This window comes from Rhipicephalus microplus, unplaced genomic scaffold (genome assembly GCF_043290135.1).
Source record: "Rhipicephalus microplus isolate Deutch F79 unplaced genomic scaffold, USDA_Rmic scaffold_37, whole genome shotgun sequence".
Taxonomy (NCBI): domain Eukaryota; kingdom Metazoa; phylum Arthropoda; class Arachnida; order Ixodida; family Ixodidae; genus Rhipicephalus; species Rhipicephalus microplus.
The window spans coordinates 1,148,140-1,168,231 of record NW_027464610.1 but is presented as its reverse complement, the minus strand read 5'-3'; the positions used below and the strand labels follow the sequence as shown (position 1 = coordinate 1,168,231).

The 20,092-nt window shown below is 40.7% G+C and overlaps 1 protein-coding gene across 1 annotated transcript; it reads right to left on the bottom strand.

Moving 5' to 3' along the window:
• Positions 1-411: 411 nt before the first annotated feature.
• LOC142786888 (uncharacterized) lies at positions 412-4,910 on the bottom strand. Its single transcript, XM_075884583.1, has one exon. It carries the CDS (start codon positions 4,625-4,627, stop codon positions 3,458-3,460), a length of 1,170 nt encoding a protein of 389 aa, XP_075740698.1. The 5' UTR covers positions 4,628-4,910; the 3' UTR covers positions 412-3,457.
• Positions 4,911-20,092: the final 15,182 nt, after the last annotated feature.

Below are 20,092 nucleotides of genomic sequence, written 5' to 3'. Positions count from 1 at the left end.
CTGCGATAGGTAAAATGTTGTGAATGCACACAAAACGGCATGAACAAGCCAAATACTGCGTGTTCTACCGTTACAAGTGCGAAACTGCTAAATTGTGATATTCTCGTTGAAGCGCATGCAAGCATCGTGAAACCTTAAAGAACGATGTCATTTAGCGAGATACAGCGTTCTGTACTGCAATAAGTTGGTGAAAAACTGTGAGGTTATGCAAATATCGTAATTGTGAACGAAACAGTGTAATAGAGCGTTTTTCAATACAAGTACGAATGTTAGGTTAGGTTAAGATATGAACCGTCGTAAAACCGCATTAAACAATGTCACTTAGTGAGATGCAGTGTTTTTCACCATTACAAGTTGGGAACTGCGATATCTAATGTGAAAGCACTTGCAAACGTCGTTAGGTTAGTCAGTCAGTCAGTCAGTTTATTTTCCTTAAAGACCCCCAATGGGGGTATTACATAAGGGGTGGGAATAATATTTAACAAACGTAATCAATACATGGGTTTCAACTATATACATTTCTTCATATTACAAGGAAATATGCATGTACAATAAATAACACACGTAACCAACATGTAATTCAAAAAAGCACTTAAAGGTTATTTGTTAGAAGATGGTCAGTGACATGTTGTGCAAAAGAAGATGGACATATTATGTCGACAATGGAAAAAGGGAGGTCGTTCCAGTCTTTTGCTGTGCGGGAAAAAAATGACGCGAGAAATGTTGATGTTCGAGCGCGCATTAATGAAACCTGCTGCGTGTGGCTTGTCCTGGCTGATATGCGTGTTGCGGGTTTGATGTAAGATGGTTGATGCAGGATTGAACTGTGAAAAAATTTATGGTAAAGACAGAGAGAAGAAATGCGCCGACGAAGAGCGAGCGATGGAAGATTGGATAGTAATTTTAGTGATGTGACGCTGATGTCGTATGAATACGAAGAATGAATGAAGCGAGCTGCACGGTTTTGAACTGATTCTAGAGCGCAGATGAGGTATGCTTGGTGCGGGTCCCAGATGGCGGATGCGTATTCCAATTTCGGTCGCACTAGTGATGTGTAGGCAAGTAATCTTACTTGCATTGGAGCACTTTTGAGGTGACGTTTTAAAAAGCCTAAGGTTTTGTTAGACGATGAAATGATGTTTTGGACATGCGTACGCCAGATCAGATCGCTAGTCACGGTGACACCTAGGTATTTATAAGAGTTAGTCAGTTCTAGGGGTAAGCTGTTGATTGTGTACGGAAACATGAGCGGATTATTGCTACGCGTAAATGACATAGTTTTGCATTTATTTACGTTTAGTGTCATTAACCAAGTGGTACACCATTTCGAAACGTTAGTAAGATCGTTCTCTAAGGTTAACTGGTCAGAGGTGTTTAGTATTGTGCGGTAGACAACGCAGTCATCTGCGAACATACGTATATTACTGGTTACATGCAAAGGTAAGTCGTTAATATAGATTAAAAATAGTAGCGGGCCAAGGACGGAGCCTTGAGGGACACCTGATGTTACTGGGATGGCAGTAGACAGGTGGTTATTTACAGCGACGCGTTGTGATCGATTAGTAAGGAACTCTATTATCCATTTTATGACGGTGGGATGTAAATTTAGTTGGGAAAGTTTAGCGAACAATCGTTGATGAGGCACCTTATCGAATGCTTTAGCATAATCAAGAAAAACGGCATCAGTTTGTACGTTAACGTCGAGGTTAGTATGAATGTCATGCAAGAAGGCTGCCAGCTGTGTTTCACACGACAACCCCTTGCGGAAGCCGTGTTGTGAAGGGTGAAAAAAATTATTGCTGTCGAGAAAATTCATTATGTGGGAGTAGATGACATGCTCCATGATCTTGCAGGGGACGCTTGTTAGGGAGATGGGGCGATAGTTAAGTGGAGAGTTTCTATCGCCTGATTTGAAGACCGGAACGACCTTCCCTATCTTCCAGTCACATGGGATGATTCCTGAGGAAAGGGACTGGGAAAATATTAGAGCAAGAAAGAGCGAAGCACTCTCTTTAACATTTTTTAGAATTTTGGAATTGATACCATCCATGCCCGCAGAGGATGACAATTTCATTTTTTCTATTATAGACAATATTCCATTTGCGCAGAAATTGATTGCTGGCATGTCATGATTACAATTAAAGCCAAGTGAAGGTATGCGGGAGTGTATGCTTGGTTCATCAGTAAAAACTGTAGCAAAAGAAGCGTTGAATAGATTCGCACATTCCCCGTCAGTAATAGCTTCACCAGATTCAGGGGTTAGTACAGTGTCACGCGGTTTGTCAGCCTTAAGTGTTTTCCAGAACTGTCTGGGATTAGTCTGCAGTAGCTTGGGTAGGTCTGTGTTATAGAAGAAGTTTTTTGCTTTGCGCAGGGCTAAAAGATAATTGCGGTCAGCCTCATAGTACCTATCCCATACACTCGGTTGACCTGCACGTTTGGCAGATCGGAATAAACGTTTCTTTTTATTTTCAAGGCGTTTTAGATTTTTAGTAAACCAGGGTTTGTTGCAGGTGCTTGTGAAGCTGACTTTAGGTATGAATTTATCGGTTAGCTCCGTCAGTTTACCGATGAAGCGGGTCCAATTCGTATCTACTGTGTGTTGATGTAAAGTTGCTTGGAAAGTGTGGAAGAATGCGCTAAGAGCTTCGTTTATTGTTTCGTAATCCCCTCTGTCATATAGATGGATCGTTTTTTTGTAGGTTTCTCGTTTAAGCGGTTGAAAAGAAAAAGTGGCGTGAATTGTCTTATGGTCACTGATTTCGGGTAGATAGTGAATGCGTGACAGGCTTTCAGGATTGTTGGTTAGTATCAGATCCAGGACACTGGCTGTATCTTGCGATACACGTGTTGGCTCTGTGACTAGTTGGGTCATGTTGAAGTTTAGGCAAATATCAAGAAACGCATTAGCTTCACCTACACCCGTAGATGAATGCACATTGCTGGTGCGCCATTCTATTTGTGGGAAATTAAAATCACCGAATAAAAGTACGTGCGCGTTTGGATGAGCAGACGTGAGCTGGCACATGGCCTGATTAAGTTGGTTGCTAAAATTGGAACTAGCACGGGGTGGTCGGTAGCAAACGCCCAGTACAACGGACTGAGGATGTGCCTTAATAAGTACCCAGAGCATTTCTAGCTCTGTTTTAATATGTACGACTGAGCAAGATAATTGCTCGTGAACAGCAATGAGTACACCGCCACCACGAGTAGATGCGCGGTTATTCCTGTACAACTGGAAGTTTGGTAATTCTGACAGAACTTCGTCATCACGGATGTCATCAGTTAACCACGTTTCGGTAAGTAATAGCACATTGCTTTCAGAGGATGATACAGTGCTAGATATAAGTTCCCGTTTGGGTAGGAAACTGCGAATGTTAGTGTAAATAACAGAAAGTGAAAGAGTTTTGCTAGTAACCGCAACAGCGGTCGTTTTTTTTTCCCGGTGGCTTGATTGCTACGATAGTTCTTTGACGGTGTTTGATTCGGCGTCGAAAATGTAGCGCTTCTGATTCATGTGCAGTGTTTTGAAGTGCATTGAAAATGGCTTGTTGTTACTTCTCGCAAAAGCAATTAGTTGTTTTCTAGCATTTTGGACTGAGCGTGAGAAGTCTTCACCTATGCCGTAACTTGTCCCCTTAAGCTTGCGACCATTCGATAATATTGCAGTTTTTGTCTTGTGCAGAGCAATCTTCACGATTATGGGCCGGGAGCGTTCAGGTGAATGTCGACCGAGACGATGCGCGCGTTCGATATCTCTTGGTTCTAAGTGAACCTGTAGGTTGTCCCGGCAAAGATTCATTACCAGCCGCTCCGATTCAGAAAATGTTTCAGATGCGGAAGGGTCCGGGATACCGTAAAATATTAGGTTGTTTCGCCTTGAGCGATTTTCAGCGTCATCAATACGGGCTTCTAGTGCAAAGATTCTGCAGGAGGTCTGCTCCGTGTTAACGCGCAGGACTTCTATTTCTTTTCGAAGTGGTACCAGAGACTGATAATGACTTTCAAGGTCTGATAATCTTTTGTTCAGTTCGCCAATTGTTTTATCGGTGTTACCGAGCTGAGACTTCAAGCCCTGTACTTCTGCAATTAGTTGTGTTTGACCTGTAGACAGCTTACGCAATTCAGCAAGAAGGTTCTCAGAGATATTTGAAGGGCCAGGGTTAGTTTCAACATCTCCAGCTAGAATTAGTAGTGCACGAATTACATGGACACACTCGGCAATAATAACCATACAGCAATGCGGGCTTGGCAGCTGTACCAGAAAGTAATTACCAGATCTTTTCGAAAAGACAACGTAGGGCTCACCAACCTGCATAGCGGGAGCGAATTGATTAGTGATCCGTGCAGTGGCACAGACACCAAGCCCACAGCGCTCCGTTGAAGGTCCTTGTTCTTTTATAGGTGTCGGGCTCGTGGATGTCGATGATGATGCAACCGTCCAGGCTTGGTTGAGCTCAGCTGCCCAGAGTCCCTCTTCTGGTCGAGCCAGGCATTTGACGATAGGCAGAGGGCATGCGCTGCCTTCGTCGCTTCCAGGACAGCTGAAGCCATGTTCCGCCGGCGCTACCGCATGCGCAAGCGCAGGTAGCAGCAGATGAGCGATGACGTAACGGACCATCTGCATAGCGGGAGCGAATTGATTAGTGATCCGTGCAGTGGCACAGACACCAAGCCCACAGCGCTCCGTTGAAGGTCCTTGTTCTTTTATAGGTGTCGGGCTCGTGGATGTCGATGATGATGCAACCGTCCAGGCTTGGTTGAGCTCAGCTGCCCAGAGTCCCTCTTCTGGTCGAGCCAGGCATTTGACGATAGGCAGAGGGCATGCGCTGCCTTCGTCGCTTCCAGGACAGCTGAAGCCATGTTCCGCCGGCGCTACCGCATGCGCAAGCGCAGGTAGCAGCAGATGAGCGATGACGTAACGGACCATCTGCATAGCGGGAGCGAATTGATTAGTGATCCGTGCAGTGGCACAGACACCAAGCCCACCTAGGTTAGGTTAGGTTAGGTTAGGTTAGGTTATGTTAGGTTAGGTTGGGTTAGGTTAGGTTAGGTTACGTTAGGTTAAGGTATGAACCGTCGTAAAACCGCAATAAACAATGTCACTTAGTGAGATGCAGTGTTTTTCACCTTTACAAGTTGGGAACTGCAATATCTAATGGGAAAGCGCTTGAAACCGTCGTAATGTTGTAGAAAGCAATGTAAAGTAGCGAGTAAAACGTTTTCTAACGATAGAAGTGCGAAGGTTATGTTAGGTTGAGTTATGTTAGTTTAAGCTAGGTAGCGTCGTGAAACCACCAAAAACGACGTCATCTAACGAGATTGTGTTGTTTTATTGCGAGTACGAAACTGCGATAAGTAAAATGTTGTGAAAGCACACAAAACGGCATGAACAAGCCAAATACTGCGTGTTGTACCGTTACAAGTGCGAAAGTGCTATGTTGTGACATTCTCGGTAAAGCGCATGCAAGTATCGTGAAACCTTAAAGAACGATGTCATTTAGCGAGATACAGCGTTCTGTACTGTAATAAGTTGGTGAGAAACTGTGAGGTCAAGCAAATATCGTAATTGTGAACGAAACAGTGTAATTGAGCGTCTTTAGATACAAGTGCGAATGTTAGGTTAGGTTGACATATCAACCGTCGTAAAACCGCATTAAACAATGTCACTTAGTGAGATGTAGTGTTTTTCAACATTACAAGTCGGGAACTACGATATCTAATGTGAAAGCGCATGAAACCGTCGTAATCTTGTAGAAAACATTGTAAAGTGGCGAGTAAAACGTTTTCTAACGATAGAAGTGCGAAGGTTAGGTTAGGTTAGGTTAGTTTAAGCTAGGTAGCGTCGTGAAACTACCAAAAACGACGTCATCTAACGAGATAGTGTTGTTTTATAGCGAGTATTAAACTGCGATAGGTGAAATGTTGTGAAAGCACACAAAACGGCATGAACAAGCCAAATACTGCGTGTTCTACCGTTACAAGTGCGAAACTGCTATATTGTGATATTCTCGTTAAATCGCATGCAAGCATCGTGAAACCTTAAAGAACAATGTCATTTAGCGAGATACAGCGTTCTGTACTGCAATAAGTTGGTGAAAAACTGTGAGGTTATGCAAATATCGTAATTGTGAACAAAACAGTGTAATAGAGCGTTTTTAGATACAAGTGCGAATGTTAGGTTAGGTTAAGTTATGAACCGTCGTAAAACCGCATTAAACAATGTCAATTACTGAGATGCAGTGTTTTTCACCATTAAAAGTGGGGAACTGCAATATTTATTGTGAAAGCGCTTGCAATCGTCGTTAGGTTAGGTTAGGTTAGGTTAGGTTAGGTTTGGTTAGGTTAGGTTAGGTTAGGTTAGATTAGGTTAGGTTGGGTTGAGTTGGGTTAGGTTAGGTTAGGTTACGTTAGGTTAGGTTAGGTTAGGTTACGTTAGGTTAGGTTAGGTTAGGTAAGGATAATTTGGTTAGGTTAGGTAAGGTTAGGTTAGGTTAGGTTAGGTTGGGTTGGGTGTTGTTGGGTTGGGTTGGGTTGGGTTAGGTTGGGTTAGGTTAGGTTAGGTTACGTTAGGTTAGGTTAGGTTAGGTTACGTTAGGTTATGTTAGGTTAGGTTAGGTTACGTTAGGTTAGGTTAGGTCAGGTAAGGTTAGGTTACGTTAGAATAGGTTAGGTTAGGTTACGTTAGGTTAGGTTAAGTAAGGTTAGGTTAGGTTTGGTTAGGTTAGGTTAGGTTAGCTTAGGTTAGGTTAGGTTGGGTTGGGTTGGGTTAGGTTGGGTTAGGTTAGGTTAGGTTAGGTTGGGTTAGGTTAGTTTAGGTTAGGTTAGGTTAGGTTAAGTTGGGTTGGGTTAGGTTAGGTTAGGTTAGGTAAGGTTAGGTTAGGTAAGGTTAGGTTAAGGTATGAACCGTCGTAAAACCGCATTAAACAATGTCACTTAGTGAGATGCAGTGTTTTTCCCCTTTACAAGTTGGGAACTGGGATATCTAATGTGAAAGCGCTTGAAACCGTCGTAATGTTGTAGAAAGCAATGTAAAGTAGCGAGTAAAACGTTTTCTAACGATAGAAGTGCGAAGGTCATGTTAGGTTGAGTTATGTTAGTTTAAGCTAGGTAGCGTCGTGAAACTACCAAAAACAACGTCATCTAACGAGATAGTGTTGTTTTATTGCGAGTACGAAACTGCGATAGGTGAAATGTTGTGAAAGCACACAAAACGGCATGAACAAGCCAAATACTGCGTGTTGTACCGTTACAAGTGCGAAACTGCTATGTTGTGATATTCTCGTTAAAGCGCATGCAAGCATCGTGAAACCTTAAAGAACGATGTCATTTAGCGAGATACAGCGTTCTGTACTGCAATAGGTTGGTGAAAAACTGTGAGGTTATGCAAATATCCTAATTGTGAACGAAACAGTGTAATAGAGCGTTTTTTAATACAAGTGCGAATGTTAGGTTAGCTTAAGATATGAACCGTCGTAAAACCGCATTAAACAATGTCACTTAGTGAGATGCAGTGTTTTTCACCATTACAAGTTGGGAACTGCGATATCTAATGTGAAAGCACTTGCAAACGTCGTTAGGTTAGGTTAGGTTAGGTTACGTTAGGTTAGGTTTGGTTAGGTTAGGTTATGTTAGGTTATGTTAGGTTAGGTTGGGTTAGGTTAGGTTAGGTTACGTTAGGTTAAGGTATGAACCGTCGTAAAACCGCAATAAAAATGTCACTTAGTGAGATGCAGTGTTTTTCACCTTTACAAGTTGGGAACTGCGATATCTAATGTGAAAGCGCTTGAAACCGTCGTATTGTTGTAGAAAGCAATGTAAAGTATCGAGTAAAACGTTTTCTAACGATAGAAGTGCGAAGGTTATGTTAGGTTGAGTTATGTTAGTTTAAGCTAGGTAGCGTCGTGAAACCACCAAAAACGACGTCGTCTAACGAGATAGTGTTGTTTTATTGCGAGTACGAAACTGCGATAGGTAAAATGTTGTGAAAGCACACAAAACGGCATGAACAAGCCAAATACTGCGTGTTGTACCGTTACAAGTGCGAAAGTGCTATGTTGTGACATTCTCGGTAAAGCGCAGGCAAGTATCGTGAAACCTTAAAGAACGATGTCATTTAGCGAGATACAGCGTTCTGTACTGTAATAAGTTGGTGAGAAACTGTGAGGTCAAGCAAATATCGTAATTGTGAACGAAACAGTGTAATTGAGCGTCTTTAGATACAAGTGCGAATGTTAGGTTAGGTTGACATATCAACCGTCGTAAAACCGCATTAAACAATGTCACTTAGTGAGATGTAGTGTTTTTCAACATTACAAGTCGGGAACTACGATATCTAATGTGAAAGCGCATGAAACCGTCGTAATCTTGTAGAAAACATTGTAAAGTGGCGAGTAAAACGTTTTCTAACGATAGAAGTGCGAAGGTTAGGTTAGGTTAGGTTAGTTTAAGCTAGGTAGCGTCGTGAAACTACCAAAAACGACGTCATCTAACGACATAGTGTTGTTTTATAGCGAGTATTAAACTGCGATAGGTGAAATGTTGTGAAAGCACACAAAACGGCATGAACAAGCCAAATACTGCGTGTTCTACCGTTACAAGTGCGAAACTGCTATATTGTGATATTCTCGTTAAATCGCATGCAAGCATCGTGAAACCTTAAAGAACAATGTCATTTAGCGAGATACAGCGTTCTGTACTGCAATAAGTTGGTGAAAAACTGTGAGGTTATGCAAATATCGTAATTGTGAACAAAACAGTGTAATAGAGCGTTTTTAGATACAAGTGCGAATGTTAGGTTAGGTTAAGATATGAACCGTCGTAAAACCGCATTAAACAATGTCAATTACTGAGATGCAGTGTTTTTCACCATTAAAAGTGGTGTACTGCGATATTTAATGTGAAAGCGCTTGCAACCGTCGTTAGGTTAGGTTAGGTTAGGTTAGGTTAGGTTAGGTTAGGTTTGGTTAGGTTAGGTTAGGTTAGGTTAGGTTAGGTTAGGTTAGATTAGGTTAGGTTGGGTTGAGTTGGGTTAGGTTAGGTTAGGTTAGGTTAGGTTGGGTTAGGTTAGGTTAGGTTAGGTTAGGTTACGTTAGGTTAGGTTACGTTAGGTTAGGTTAGGTTAGGTTAGGTTAGGTTAGGTAAGGATAATTTGGTTAGGTTAGGTAAGGTTAGGTTAGGTTAGGTTAGGTTGGGTTGGGTGTTGTTGGGTTGGGTTGGGTTAGGTTGGGTTAGGTTAGGTTAGGTTAGGTTAGGTTAGGTTAGGTTACGTTAGGTTATGTTAGGTTAGGTTAGGTTACGTTAGGTTAGGTTAGGTCAGGTAAGGTTAGGTTACGTTAGAATAGGTTAGGTTAGGTTACGTTAGGTTAGGTTAAGTTAGGTTAGGTTAGGTTTGGTTAGGTTAGCTTAGGTTAGGTTAGGTTGGGATGGGTTGGGTTAGGTTGGGTTAGGTTAGGTTAGGTTAGGTTAGGTTGGGTTAGGTTAGTTTAGGTTAGGTTAGGTTAGATTAAGTTGGGTTGGGTTAGGTTAGGTTAGGTTAGGTAAGGTTAGGTTAGGTTAGGTTAGGTTAGGTTAAGGTATGAACCGCCGTAAAACCGCATTAAACAATGTCACTTAGTGAGATGCAGTGTTTTCACCATTACAAGTCGGGAACTGCGATATCTAATGTGAAAGCGCTTGCAAACGTCGTTAGGTTAGGTTAGGTTAGGTTAGGTTAGGTTAGGTTAGGTTTGGTTAGGTTAGGTTAGGTTAGGGTATGTTAGGTAAGGTTTGGTTAGGTTAGGTTAGGTTAGGTTGGGTTAGGTAAGGTTAGGTTAGGTTAAGATATGAACCGCGCTAAAACCGCATTAAACAATGTCACTTAGTGAGATGCTGTGTTTTCCACCATTACAAGTCGGGAACTGCGAAAACTAATGTGAAAGCGCATGAAACCGTCGTAATCTTGTAGAAAACATTGTAAAGTAGCGAATAAAACGTTTTCTAACGATAGAAGTGCGAAGGTTTGGTTAGTTTGAGCTAGGTAGCGTCGTGAAACCACCAAAAACGATGTCATCTAACGAGATAGTGTTGTTTTATTGCGAGTACGAAACTGCGATAGGTGAAATATTGGGAAAGCACACAAAAGGGCATGAACTAGCGAGATACTGCGTCTTGTGCCGTTACAAGTGCGAAACTGCTTTATTGTGATATTCTCGTTAAAGCGCATGCAAGTATCGTGAAACCTTAAAGAACGATGTCATCTAGCGAGATACAGCGTTCTGTACTGTAATAAGTTGGTGAGAAACTGTGAGGTCGAGCAAATATCGTAATTGTGAACGAAACAGTGTAATTGAGCGTATTTAGATACAAGTGCGAATGTTAGGTTAGGTTGAGATATCAACCGTCGTAAAACCGCATTAAACAATGTCACTTAGTGAGATGTAGTGTTTTTCAACATTACAAGTCGGGAACTACGATATCTAATGCGAAAGCGCATGAAACCGTCGTAATCTTGTAGAAAACATTGTAAAATTGCGAGTAAAACGTTTTCTAACCATAGAAGTGCGAAGGTTAGGTTAGGTTAGGTTAGTTTAGGCTAGGTAGCGTCGTGAAACTACCAAAAACGACGTCATCTAACGAGATAGTGTTGTTTTATTGCGAGTATTAAACTGCGATAGGTGAAATGTTGTGAATGCACACAAAACGGCATGAACAAGCCAAATACTGCGTGTTCTACCGTTACAAGTGCGAAACTGCTATATTGTGATATTCTCGTTAAAGCGCATGCAAGCATCGTGAAACCTTAAAGAACAATGTCATTTAGCGAGATACAGCGTTCTGTACTGCAATAAGTTGGTGAAAAACTGTGAGGTTATGCAAATATCGTAATTGTGAACGAAACAGTGTAATAGAGCGTTTTTCAATACAAGTACGAATGTTAGGTTAGGTTAACATATGAACCGTCGTAAAACCGCATTAAACAATGTCACTTAGTGAGATGCAGTGTTTTTCACCATTACAAGTTGGGAACTGCGATATCTAATGTGAAAGCGCTTGCAAACGTCGTTAGGTTAGGTTAGGTTAGGTTAGGTTAGGTTACGTTAGGTTAGGTTTGGTTAGGTTAGGTGAGGTTAGGTTATGTTAGGTTAGGTTGGGTTAGGTTAGGTTACGTTAGGTTAAGGTATGAACCGTCGTAAAACCGCAATAAACAATGTCACTTAGTGAGATGCAGTGTTTTTCACCTTTACAAGTTGGGAACTGCGATATCTAATGTGAAAGCGCTTGAAACCGTCGTAATGTTGTAGAAAGCAATGTAATGTAGCGAGTAAAACGTTTTCTAACGATAGAAGTGCGAAGGTTATGTTAGGTTGAGTTATGTTAGTTTAAGCTAGGTAGCGTCGTGAAACCACCAAAAACGACGTCATCTAACGAGATAGTGTTGTTTTATTGCGAGTACGAAACTGCGATAGGTAAAATGTTGCGAAAGCACACAAAACGGCATGAACAAGCCAAATACTGCGTGTTGTACCGTTACAAGTGCGAAACTGCTATGTTGTGACATTCTCGGTAAAGCGCATGCAAGTATCGTGAAACCTTAAAGAACGATGTCATTTGGCGAGATACAGCGTTCTGTACTGTAATAAGTTGGTGAGAAACTGTGAGGTCAAGCAAATATCGTAATTGTGAACGAAACAGTGTAATTGAGCGTCTTTAGATACAAGTGCGAATGTTAGGTTAGGTTGACATATCAACCGTCGTAAAACCGCATTAAACAATGTCACTTAGTGAGATGTAGTGTTTTTCAACATTACAAGTCGGGAACTACGATATCTAATGTGAAAGCGCATGAAACCGTCGTAATCTTGTAGAAAACATTGTAAAGTGGCGAGTAAAACGTTTTCTAACGATAGAAGTGCGAAGGTTAGGTTAGGTTAGGTTAGGTTAGGTTAGTTTAAGCTAGGTAGCGTCGTGAAACTACCAAAAACGACGTCATCTAACGAGATAGTGTTGTTTTATAGCGAGTATTAAACTGCGATAGGTGAAATGTTGTGAAAGCACACAAAACGGCATGAACAAGCCAAATACTGCGTGTTCTACCGTTACAAGTGCGAAACTGCTATATTGTGATATTCTCGTTAAAGCGCATGCAAGCATCGTGAAACCTTAAAGAACAATGTCATTTAGCGAGATACAGCGTTCTGTACTGCAATAAGTTGGTGAAAAACTGTGAGGTTATGCAAATATCCTAATTGTGAACGAAACAGTGTAATAGAGCGTTTTTTAATACAAGTGCGAATGTTAGGTTAGGTTAAGATATGAACCGTCGTAAAACCGCATTAATCAATGTCACTTAGTGAGATGCAGTGTTTTTCACCATGACAAGTCGGGAACTGCGATATCTAATGTGAAAGCGCTTGCAAACGTCGTTAGGTTAGGTTAGGTTAGGTTAGGTTAGGTTACGTTAGGTTAGGTTAGGTTAGGTTTGGTTAGGTTAGGTTAGGTTAGGTTAGGTTAGGGTACGTTAGGTAAGGTTTGGTTAGGTTAGGTTAGGTTAGGTTGGTTTAGGTAAGGTTAGGTTAGGTTAAGATATGAACCGCGCTAAAACCGCGTTAAACAATGTCACTTATTGAGATGCTGTGTTTTTCACCATTACAAGTCGGGAACTGCGATATCTAATAAGAAAGCGCATGAAACCGTCGTAATCTTGTAGAAAACATTGTAAAGTAGCGAATAAAACGTTTTCTAACGATAGAAGTGCGAAGGTTCGGTTAGTTTGAGTTATGTTAGTTTAAGCTAGGTAGCGTCGTGAAACCACCAAAAACGACGTCATCTAACGAGATAGTGTTGTTTTAATGCGAGTACGAAACTGCGACAGGTAAAATGTTGTGAAAGCACTCAAAACGGCATGAACAAGCCAAATACTGCGTGTTGTACCGTTACAAGTGCGAAACTGCTATGTTGTGACATTCTCGGTAAAGCGCATGCAAGTATCGTGAAACCTTAAAGAACGATGTCATTTAGCGAGATACAGCGTTCTGTACTGTAATAAGTTGGTGAGGAACTGTGAGGTCAAGCAAATATCGTAATTGTGAACGAAACAGTGTAATTGAGCGTCTTTAGATACAAGTGCGAATGTTAGGTTAGGTTGACATATCAACCGTCGTAAAACCGCATTAAACAATGTCACTTAGTGAGATGTAGTGTTTTTCAACATTACAAGTCGGGAACTACGATATCTAATGTGAAAGCGCATGAAACAGTCGTAATCTTGTAGAAAACATTGTAAACTAGCGAATAAAACGTTTTCTAACGATAGAAGTGCGAAGGTTTGGTTAGTTTGAGCTAGGTAGCGTCGTGAAACCACCAAAAACGATGTCATCTAACGAGATAGTGTTGTTTTATTGCGAGTACGAAACTGCGATAGGTGAAATATTGGGAAAGCACACAAAATGGCATGAACTAGCGAGATACTGCGTCTTGTGCCGTTACAAGTGCGAAACTGCTTTATTGTGATATTCTCGTTAAAGCGCATGCAAGTATCGTGAAACCTTAAAAAACGATGTCATCTAGCGAGATACAGCGTTCTGTACTGTAATAAGTTGGTGAGAAACTGTGAGGTCAAGCAAATATCGTAATTGTGAACGAAACAGTGTAATTGAGCGTATTTAGATACAAGTGCGAATGTTAGGTTAGGTTGAGATATCAACCGTCGTAAAACCGCATTAAACAATGTCACTTAGTGAGATGTAGTGTTTTTCAACATTACAAGTCGGGAACTACGATATCTAATGCGAAAGCGCATGAAACCGTCGTAATCTTGTAGAAAACATTGTAAAATTGCGAGTAAAACGTTTTCTAACGATAGAAGTGCGAAGGTTAGGTTAGGTTAGGTTAGTTTAGGCTAGGTAGCGTGGTGAAACTACCAAAAACGACGTCATCTAACGAGATAGTGTTGTTTTATTGCGAGTATTAAACTGCGATAGGTGAAATGTTGTGAATGCACACAAAACGGCATGAACAAGCCAAATACTGCGTGTTCTACCGTTACAAGTGCGAAACTGCTATATTGTGATATTCTCGTTAAAGCGCATGCAAGCATCGTGAAACCTTAAAGAACAATGTCATTTAGCGAGATACAGCGTTCTGTACTGCAATAAGTTGGTGAAAAACTGTGAGGTTATGCAAATATCGTAATTGTGAACGAAACAGTGTAATAGAGCGTTTTTCAATACAAGTACGAATGTTAGGTTAGGTTAAGATATGAACCGTCGTAAAACCGCATTAAACAATGTCACTTAGTGAGATGCAGTGTTTTTCACCATTACAAGTTGGGAACTGCGATATCTAATGTGAAAGCGCTTGCAAAAGTCGTTAGGTTAGGTTAGGTTAGGTTAGGTTAGGTTAGGTTAGGTTACGTTAGGTTAGGTTTGGTTAGGTTAGGTTAGGTTAGGTTATGTTAGGTTAGGTTGGGTTAGGTTAGGTTAGGTTACGTTAGGTTAAGGTATGAACCGTCGTAAAACCGCAATAAACAATGTCACTTAGTGAGATGCAGTGTTTTTCACCTTTACAAGTTGGGAACTGCGATATCTAATGTGAAAGCGCTTGAAACCGTCGTAATGTTGTAGAAAGCAATGTAAAGTAGCGAGTAAAACGTTTTCTAACGATAGAAGTGCGAAGGTTATGTTAGGTTGAGTTATGTTAGTTTAAGCTAGGTAGCGTCGTGAAACCACCAAAAACGACGTCATCTAACGAGATAGTGTTGTTTTATTGCGAGTACGAAACTGCGATAGGTAAAATGTTGTGAAAGCACACAAAACGGCATGAACAAGCCAAATACTGCGTGTTGTACCGTTACAAGTGCGAAACTGCTATGTTGTGACATTCTCGGTAAAGCGCATGCAAGTATCGTGAAACCTTAAAGAACGATGTCATTTAGCGAGATACAGCGTTCTGTACTGTAATAAGTTGGTGAGAAACTGTGAGGTCAAGCAAATATCGTAATTGTGAACGAAACAGTGTAATTGAGCGTCTTTAGATACAAGTGCGAATGTTAGGTTAGGTTGACATATCAACCGTCGTAAAACCGCATTAAACAATGTCACTTAGTGAGATGTAGTGTTTTTCAACATTACAAGTCGGGAACTACGATATCTAATGTGAAAGCGCAGGAAACCGTCGTAATCTTGTAGAAAACATTGTAAAGTGGCGAGTAAAACGTTTTCTAACGATAGAAGTGCGAAGGTTAGGTTAGGTTAGGTTAGTTTAAGCTAGGTAGCGTCGTGAAACTACCAAAAACGACGTCATCTAACGAGATAGTGTTGTTTTATAGCGAGTATTAAACTGCGATAGGTGAAATGTTGTGAAAGCACACAAAACGGCATGAACAAGCCAAATACTGCGTGTTCTACCGTTACAAGTGCGAAACTGCTATATTGTGATATTCTCGTTAAAGCGCATGCAAGCATCGTGAAACCTTAAAGAACAATGTCATTTAGCGAGATACAGCGTTCTGTACTGCAATAAGTTGGTGAAAAACTGTGAGGTTATGCAAATATCCTAATTGTGAACGAAACAGTGTAATAGAACGTTTTTTATTACAAGTGCGAATGTTAGGTTAGGTTAAGATATGAACCGTCGTAAAACCGCATTAATCAATGTCACTTAGTGAGATGCAGTGTTTTTCACCATTACAAGTCGGGAACTGCGATATCTAATGTGAAAGCGCTTGCAAACGTCGTTAGGTTAGGTTAGGTTAGGTTAGGTTAGGTTAGGTTAGGTTAGGTTACGTTAGGTTAGGTTAGGTTAGGTTTGGTTAGGTTAGGTTAGGTTAGGTTAGGTTAGGGTATGTTAGGTAAGGTTTGGTTAGGTTAGGTTAGGTTAGGTTGGTTTAGGTAAGGTTAGGTTAGGTTAAGATATGAACCGCGCTAAAACCGCGTTAAACAATGTCACTTATTGAGATGCTGTGTTTTTCACCATTACAAGTCGGGAACTGCGATATCTAATGTGAAAGCGCATGAAACCGTCGTAATCTTGTAGAAAACATTGTAAAGTAGCGAATAAAACGTTTTCTAACGATAGAAGTGCGAAGGTTCGGTTAGTTTGAGTTATGTTAGTTTAAGCTAGGTAGCGTCGTGAAACCACCAAAAACGACGTCATCTAACGAGATAGTGTTGTTTTAATGCGAGTACGAAACTGCGACAGGTAAAATGTTGTGAAAGCACTCAAAACGGCATGAACAAGCCAAATACTGCGTGTTGTACCGTTACAAGTGCGAAACTGCTATGTTGTGACATTCTCGGTAAAGCGCATGCAAGTATCGTGAAACCTTAAAGAACGATGTCATTTAGCGAGATACAGCGTTCTGTACTGTAATAAGTTGGTGAGTAACTGTGAGGTCAAGCAAATATCGTAATTGTGAACGAAACAGTGTAATTGAGCGTCTTTAGATACAAGTGCGAATGTTAGGTTAGGTTGACATATCAACCGTCGTAAAACCGCATTAAACAATGTCACTTAGTGAGATGTAGTGTTTTTCAACATTACAAGTCGGGAACTACGATATCTAATGTGAAAGCGCATGAAACAGTCGCAATCTTGTAGAAAACATTGTAAAGTTGCGAGTAAACGTTTTCTAACGATAGAAGTGCGAAGGTTAGGTTAGGTTAGGTTAGTTTAAGCTAGGTAGCGTCGTGAAACTACCAAAAACGACGTCATCTAACGAGATAGTGTTGTTTTATTGCGAGTATTAAACTGCGATAGGTAAAATGTTGTGAATGCAAACAAAACGGCATGAACAAGCCAAATACTGCGTGTTCTACCGTTACAAGTGCGAAACTGCTATATTGTGATATTCTCGTTAAAGCGCATGCAAGCATCGTGAAACCTTAAAGAACGATGTCATTTAGTGAGATACAGCGTTCTGTACTGCAATAAGTTGGTGAAAAACTGTGAGGTTATGCAAATATCGTAATTGTGAACGAAACAGTGTCATAGAGCGTTTTTCAATACAAGTACGAATGTTAGGTTAGGTTAAGATATGAACCGTCGTAAAACCGCATTAAACAATGTCACTTAGTGAGATGCAGTGTTTTTCACCATTACAAGTTCGGAACTGCGATATCTAATGTGAAAGCACCTGCAAACGTCGTTACGTTAGGTTAGGTTACGGTAGGTTAGGTTAGGTTACGTTAGGTTAGGTTTGGTTAGGTAAGGTTAGGTTAGGTTATGTTAGGTTAGGTTGGGTTAGGTTAGGTTAGGTTACGTTAGGTTAAGGTATGAACCGTCGTAAAACCGCAATAAACAATGTCACTTAGTGAGATGCAGTGTTTTTCACCTTTACAAGTTGGGAACTGCGATATCTAATGTGAAAGCGCTTGAAACCGTCGTAATGTTGTAGAAAGCAATGTAAAGTAGCGAGTAAAACGTTTTCTAACGATAGAAGTGCGAAGGTTATGTTAGGTTGAGTTATGTTAGTTTAAGCTAGGTAGCGTCGTGAAACCACCAAAAACGACGTCATCTAACGAGATAGTGTTGTTTTATTGCGAGTACGAAACTGCGATAGGTAAAATGTGAAAGCACACAAAACGGCATGAACAAGCCAAATACTGCGTGTTGTACCGTTACAAGAGCGAAAGTGCTTTGTTGTGACATTCTCGGTAAAGCGCATGCAAGTATCGTGAAACCTTAAAGAACGATGTCATTTAGCGAGATACAGCGTTCTGTACTGTAATAAGTTGGTGAGAAACTGTGAGGTCAAGCAAATATCGTAATTGTGAACGAAACAGTGTAATTGAGCGTCTTTAGATACAAGTGCGAATGTTAGGTTAGGTTGACATATCAACCGTCGTAAAACCGCATTAAACAATGTCACTTAGTGAGATGTAGTGTTTTTCAACATTACAAGTCGGGAACTACGATATCTAATGTGAAAGCGCATGAAACCGTCGTAATCTTGTAGAAAACATTGTAAAGTGGCGAGTAAAACGTTTTCTAACGATAGAAGTGCGAAGGTTAGGTTAGGTTAGGTTAGTTTAAGCTAGGTAGCGTCGTGAAACTACCAAAAACGACGTCATCTAACGAGATAGTGTTGTTTTATAGCGAGTATTAAACTGCGATAGGTGAAATGTTGTGAAAGCACACAAAACTGCATGAACAAGCCAAATACTGCGTGTTCTACCGTTACAAGTGCGAAACTGCTATATTGTGATATTCTCGTTAAATCGCATGCAAGCATCGTGAAACCCTAAAGAACAATGTCATTTAGCGAGATACAGCGTTCTGTACTGCAATAAGTTGGTGAAAAACTGTGAGGTTATGCAAATATCGTAATTGTGAACAAAACAGTGTAATAGAGCGTTTTTAGATACAAGTGCGAATGTTAGGTTAGGTTAAGATATGAACCGTCGTAAAACCGCATTAAACAATGTCAATTACTGAGATGCAGTGTTTTTCACCATTAAAAGTGGGGAACTGCGATATTTATTGTGAAAGCGCTTGCAACTGTCGTTAGGTTAGGTTAGGTTAGGTTAGGTTAGGTTAGGTTTGGTTAGGTTAGGTTAGATTAGGTTAGGTTAGATTAGGTTAGGTTGGGTTGAGTTGGGTTAGGTTAGGTTAGGTTAGGTTAGGTTGGGTTGTGTTGGGTGTTGTTGGGTTGGGTTGGGTTAGGTTGGGTTAGGTTAGGTTAGGTTACGTTAGGTTAGGTTAGGTTACGTTAGGTTATGTTAGGTTAGGTTAGGTTACGTTAGGTTAGGTTAGGTCAGGTAAGGTTAGGTTACGTTAGAATAGGTTAGGTTAGGTTACGTTAGGTTAGGTTAAGTTAGGTTAGGTTAGGTTTGGTTAGGTTAGGTTAGGTTAGCTTAGGTTAGGTTAGGTTGGGTTGGGTTGGGTTAGGTTGGGTTAGGTTAGGTTAGGTTGGGTTAGGTTAGTTTAGGTTAGGTTAGGTTAGGTTAGGTTAAGTTGGGTTGGGTTAGGTTAGGTTAGGTAAGGTTAGGTTAGGTTAGGTTAGGTTAGGTTAAGGTATGAACCGTCGTAAAACCGCATTAAACAATGTCACTTAGTGAGATGCAGTGTTTTTCACCTTTACAAGTTGGGAACTGTGATATCTAATGTGAAAGCGCTTGAAACCGTCGTAATGTTGTAGAAAGCAATGTAAAGTAGCGAGTAAAACGTTTTCTAACGATAGAAGTGCGAAGGTCATGTTAGGTTGAGTTATGTTAGTTTAAGCTAGGTAGCGTCGTGAAACTACCAAAAACAACGTCATCTAACGAGATAGTGTTGTTTTATTGCGAGTACGAAACTGCGATAGGTGAAATGTTGTGAAAGCACACAAAACGGCATGAACAAGCCAAATACTGCGTGTTGTACCGTTACAAGTGCGAAACTGCTATGTTGTGATATTCTCGTTAAAGCGCATGAGAGCATCGTGAAACCTTAAAGAACGATGTCATTTAGCGAGATACAGCGTTCTGTACTGCAATAAGTTGGTGAAAAACTGTGAGGTTATGCAAATATCCTAATTGTGAACGAAACAGTGTAATAGAGCGTTTTTTAATACAAGTGCGAATGTTAGGTTAGGTTAAGATATGAACCGTCGTAAAACCGCATTAAACAATGTCACTTAGTCAGATGCAGTGTTTTTCACCATTACAAGTTGGGAACTGCGATATCTAATGTGAAAGCACTTGCAAACGTCGTTAGGTTAGGTTAGGTTAGGTTAGGGTACGTTAGGTTAGGTTTGGTTAGGTTAGGTTAGGTTTGGTTATGTTAGGTTAGGTTGGGTTAGGTTAGGTTAGGTTACGTTAGGTTAAGGTATGAACCGTCGTAAAACCGCAATAAACAATGTCACTTAGTGAGATGCAGTGTTTTTCACCATTACAAGTCGGTAACTGCGATATCTAATGTGAAAGCGCTTGAAACCGTCGTAGTGTTGTAGAAAGCAATGTAAAGTAGCGAGTAAAACGTTTTCTAACGATAGAAGTGCGAAGGTTATGTTAGGTTGAGTTATGTTAGTTTAAGCTAGGTAGCGTCGTGAAACCACCAAAAACGACGTCATCTAACGAGATAGTGTTGTTTTATTGCGAGTACGAAACTGCGATAGGTAAAATGTTGTGAAAGC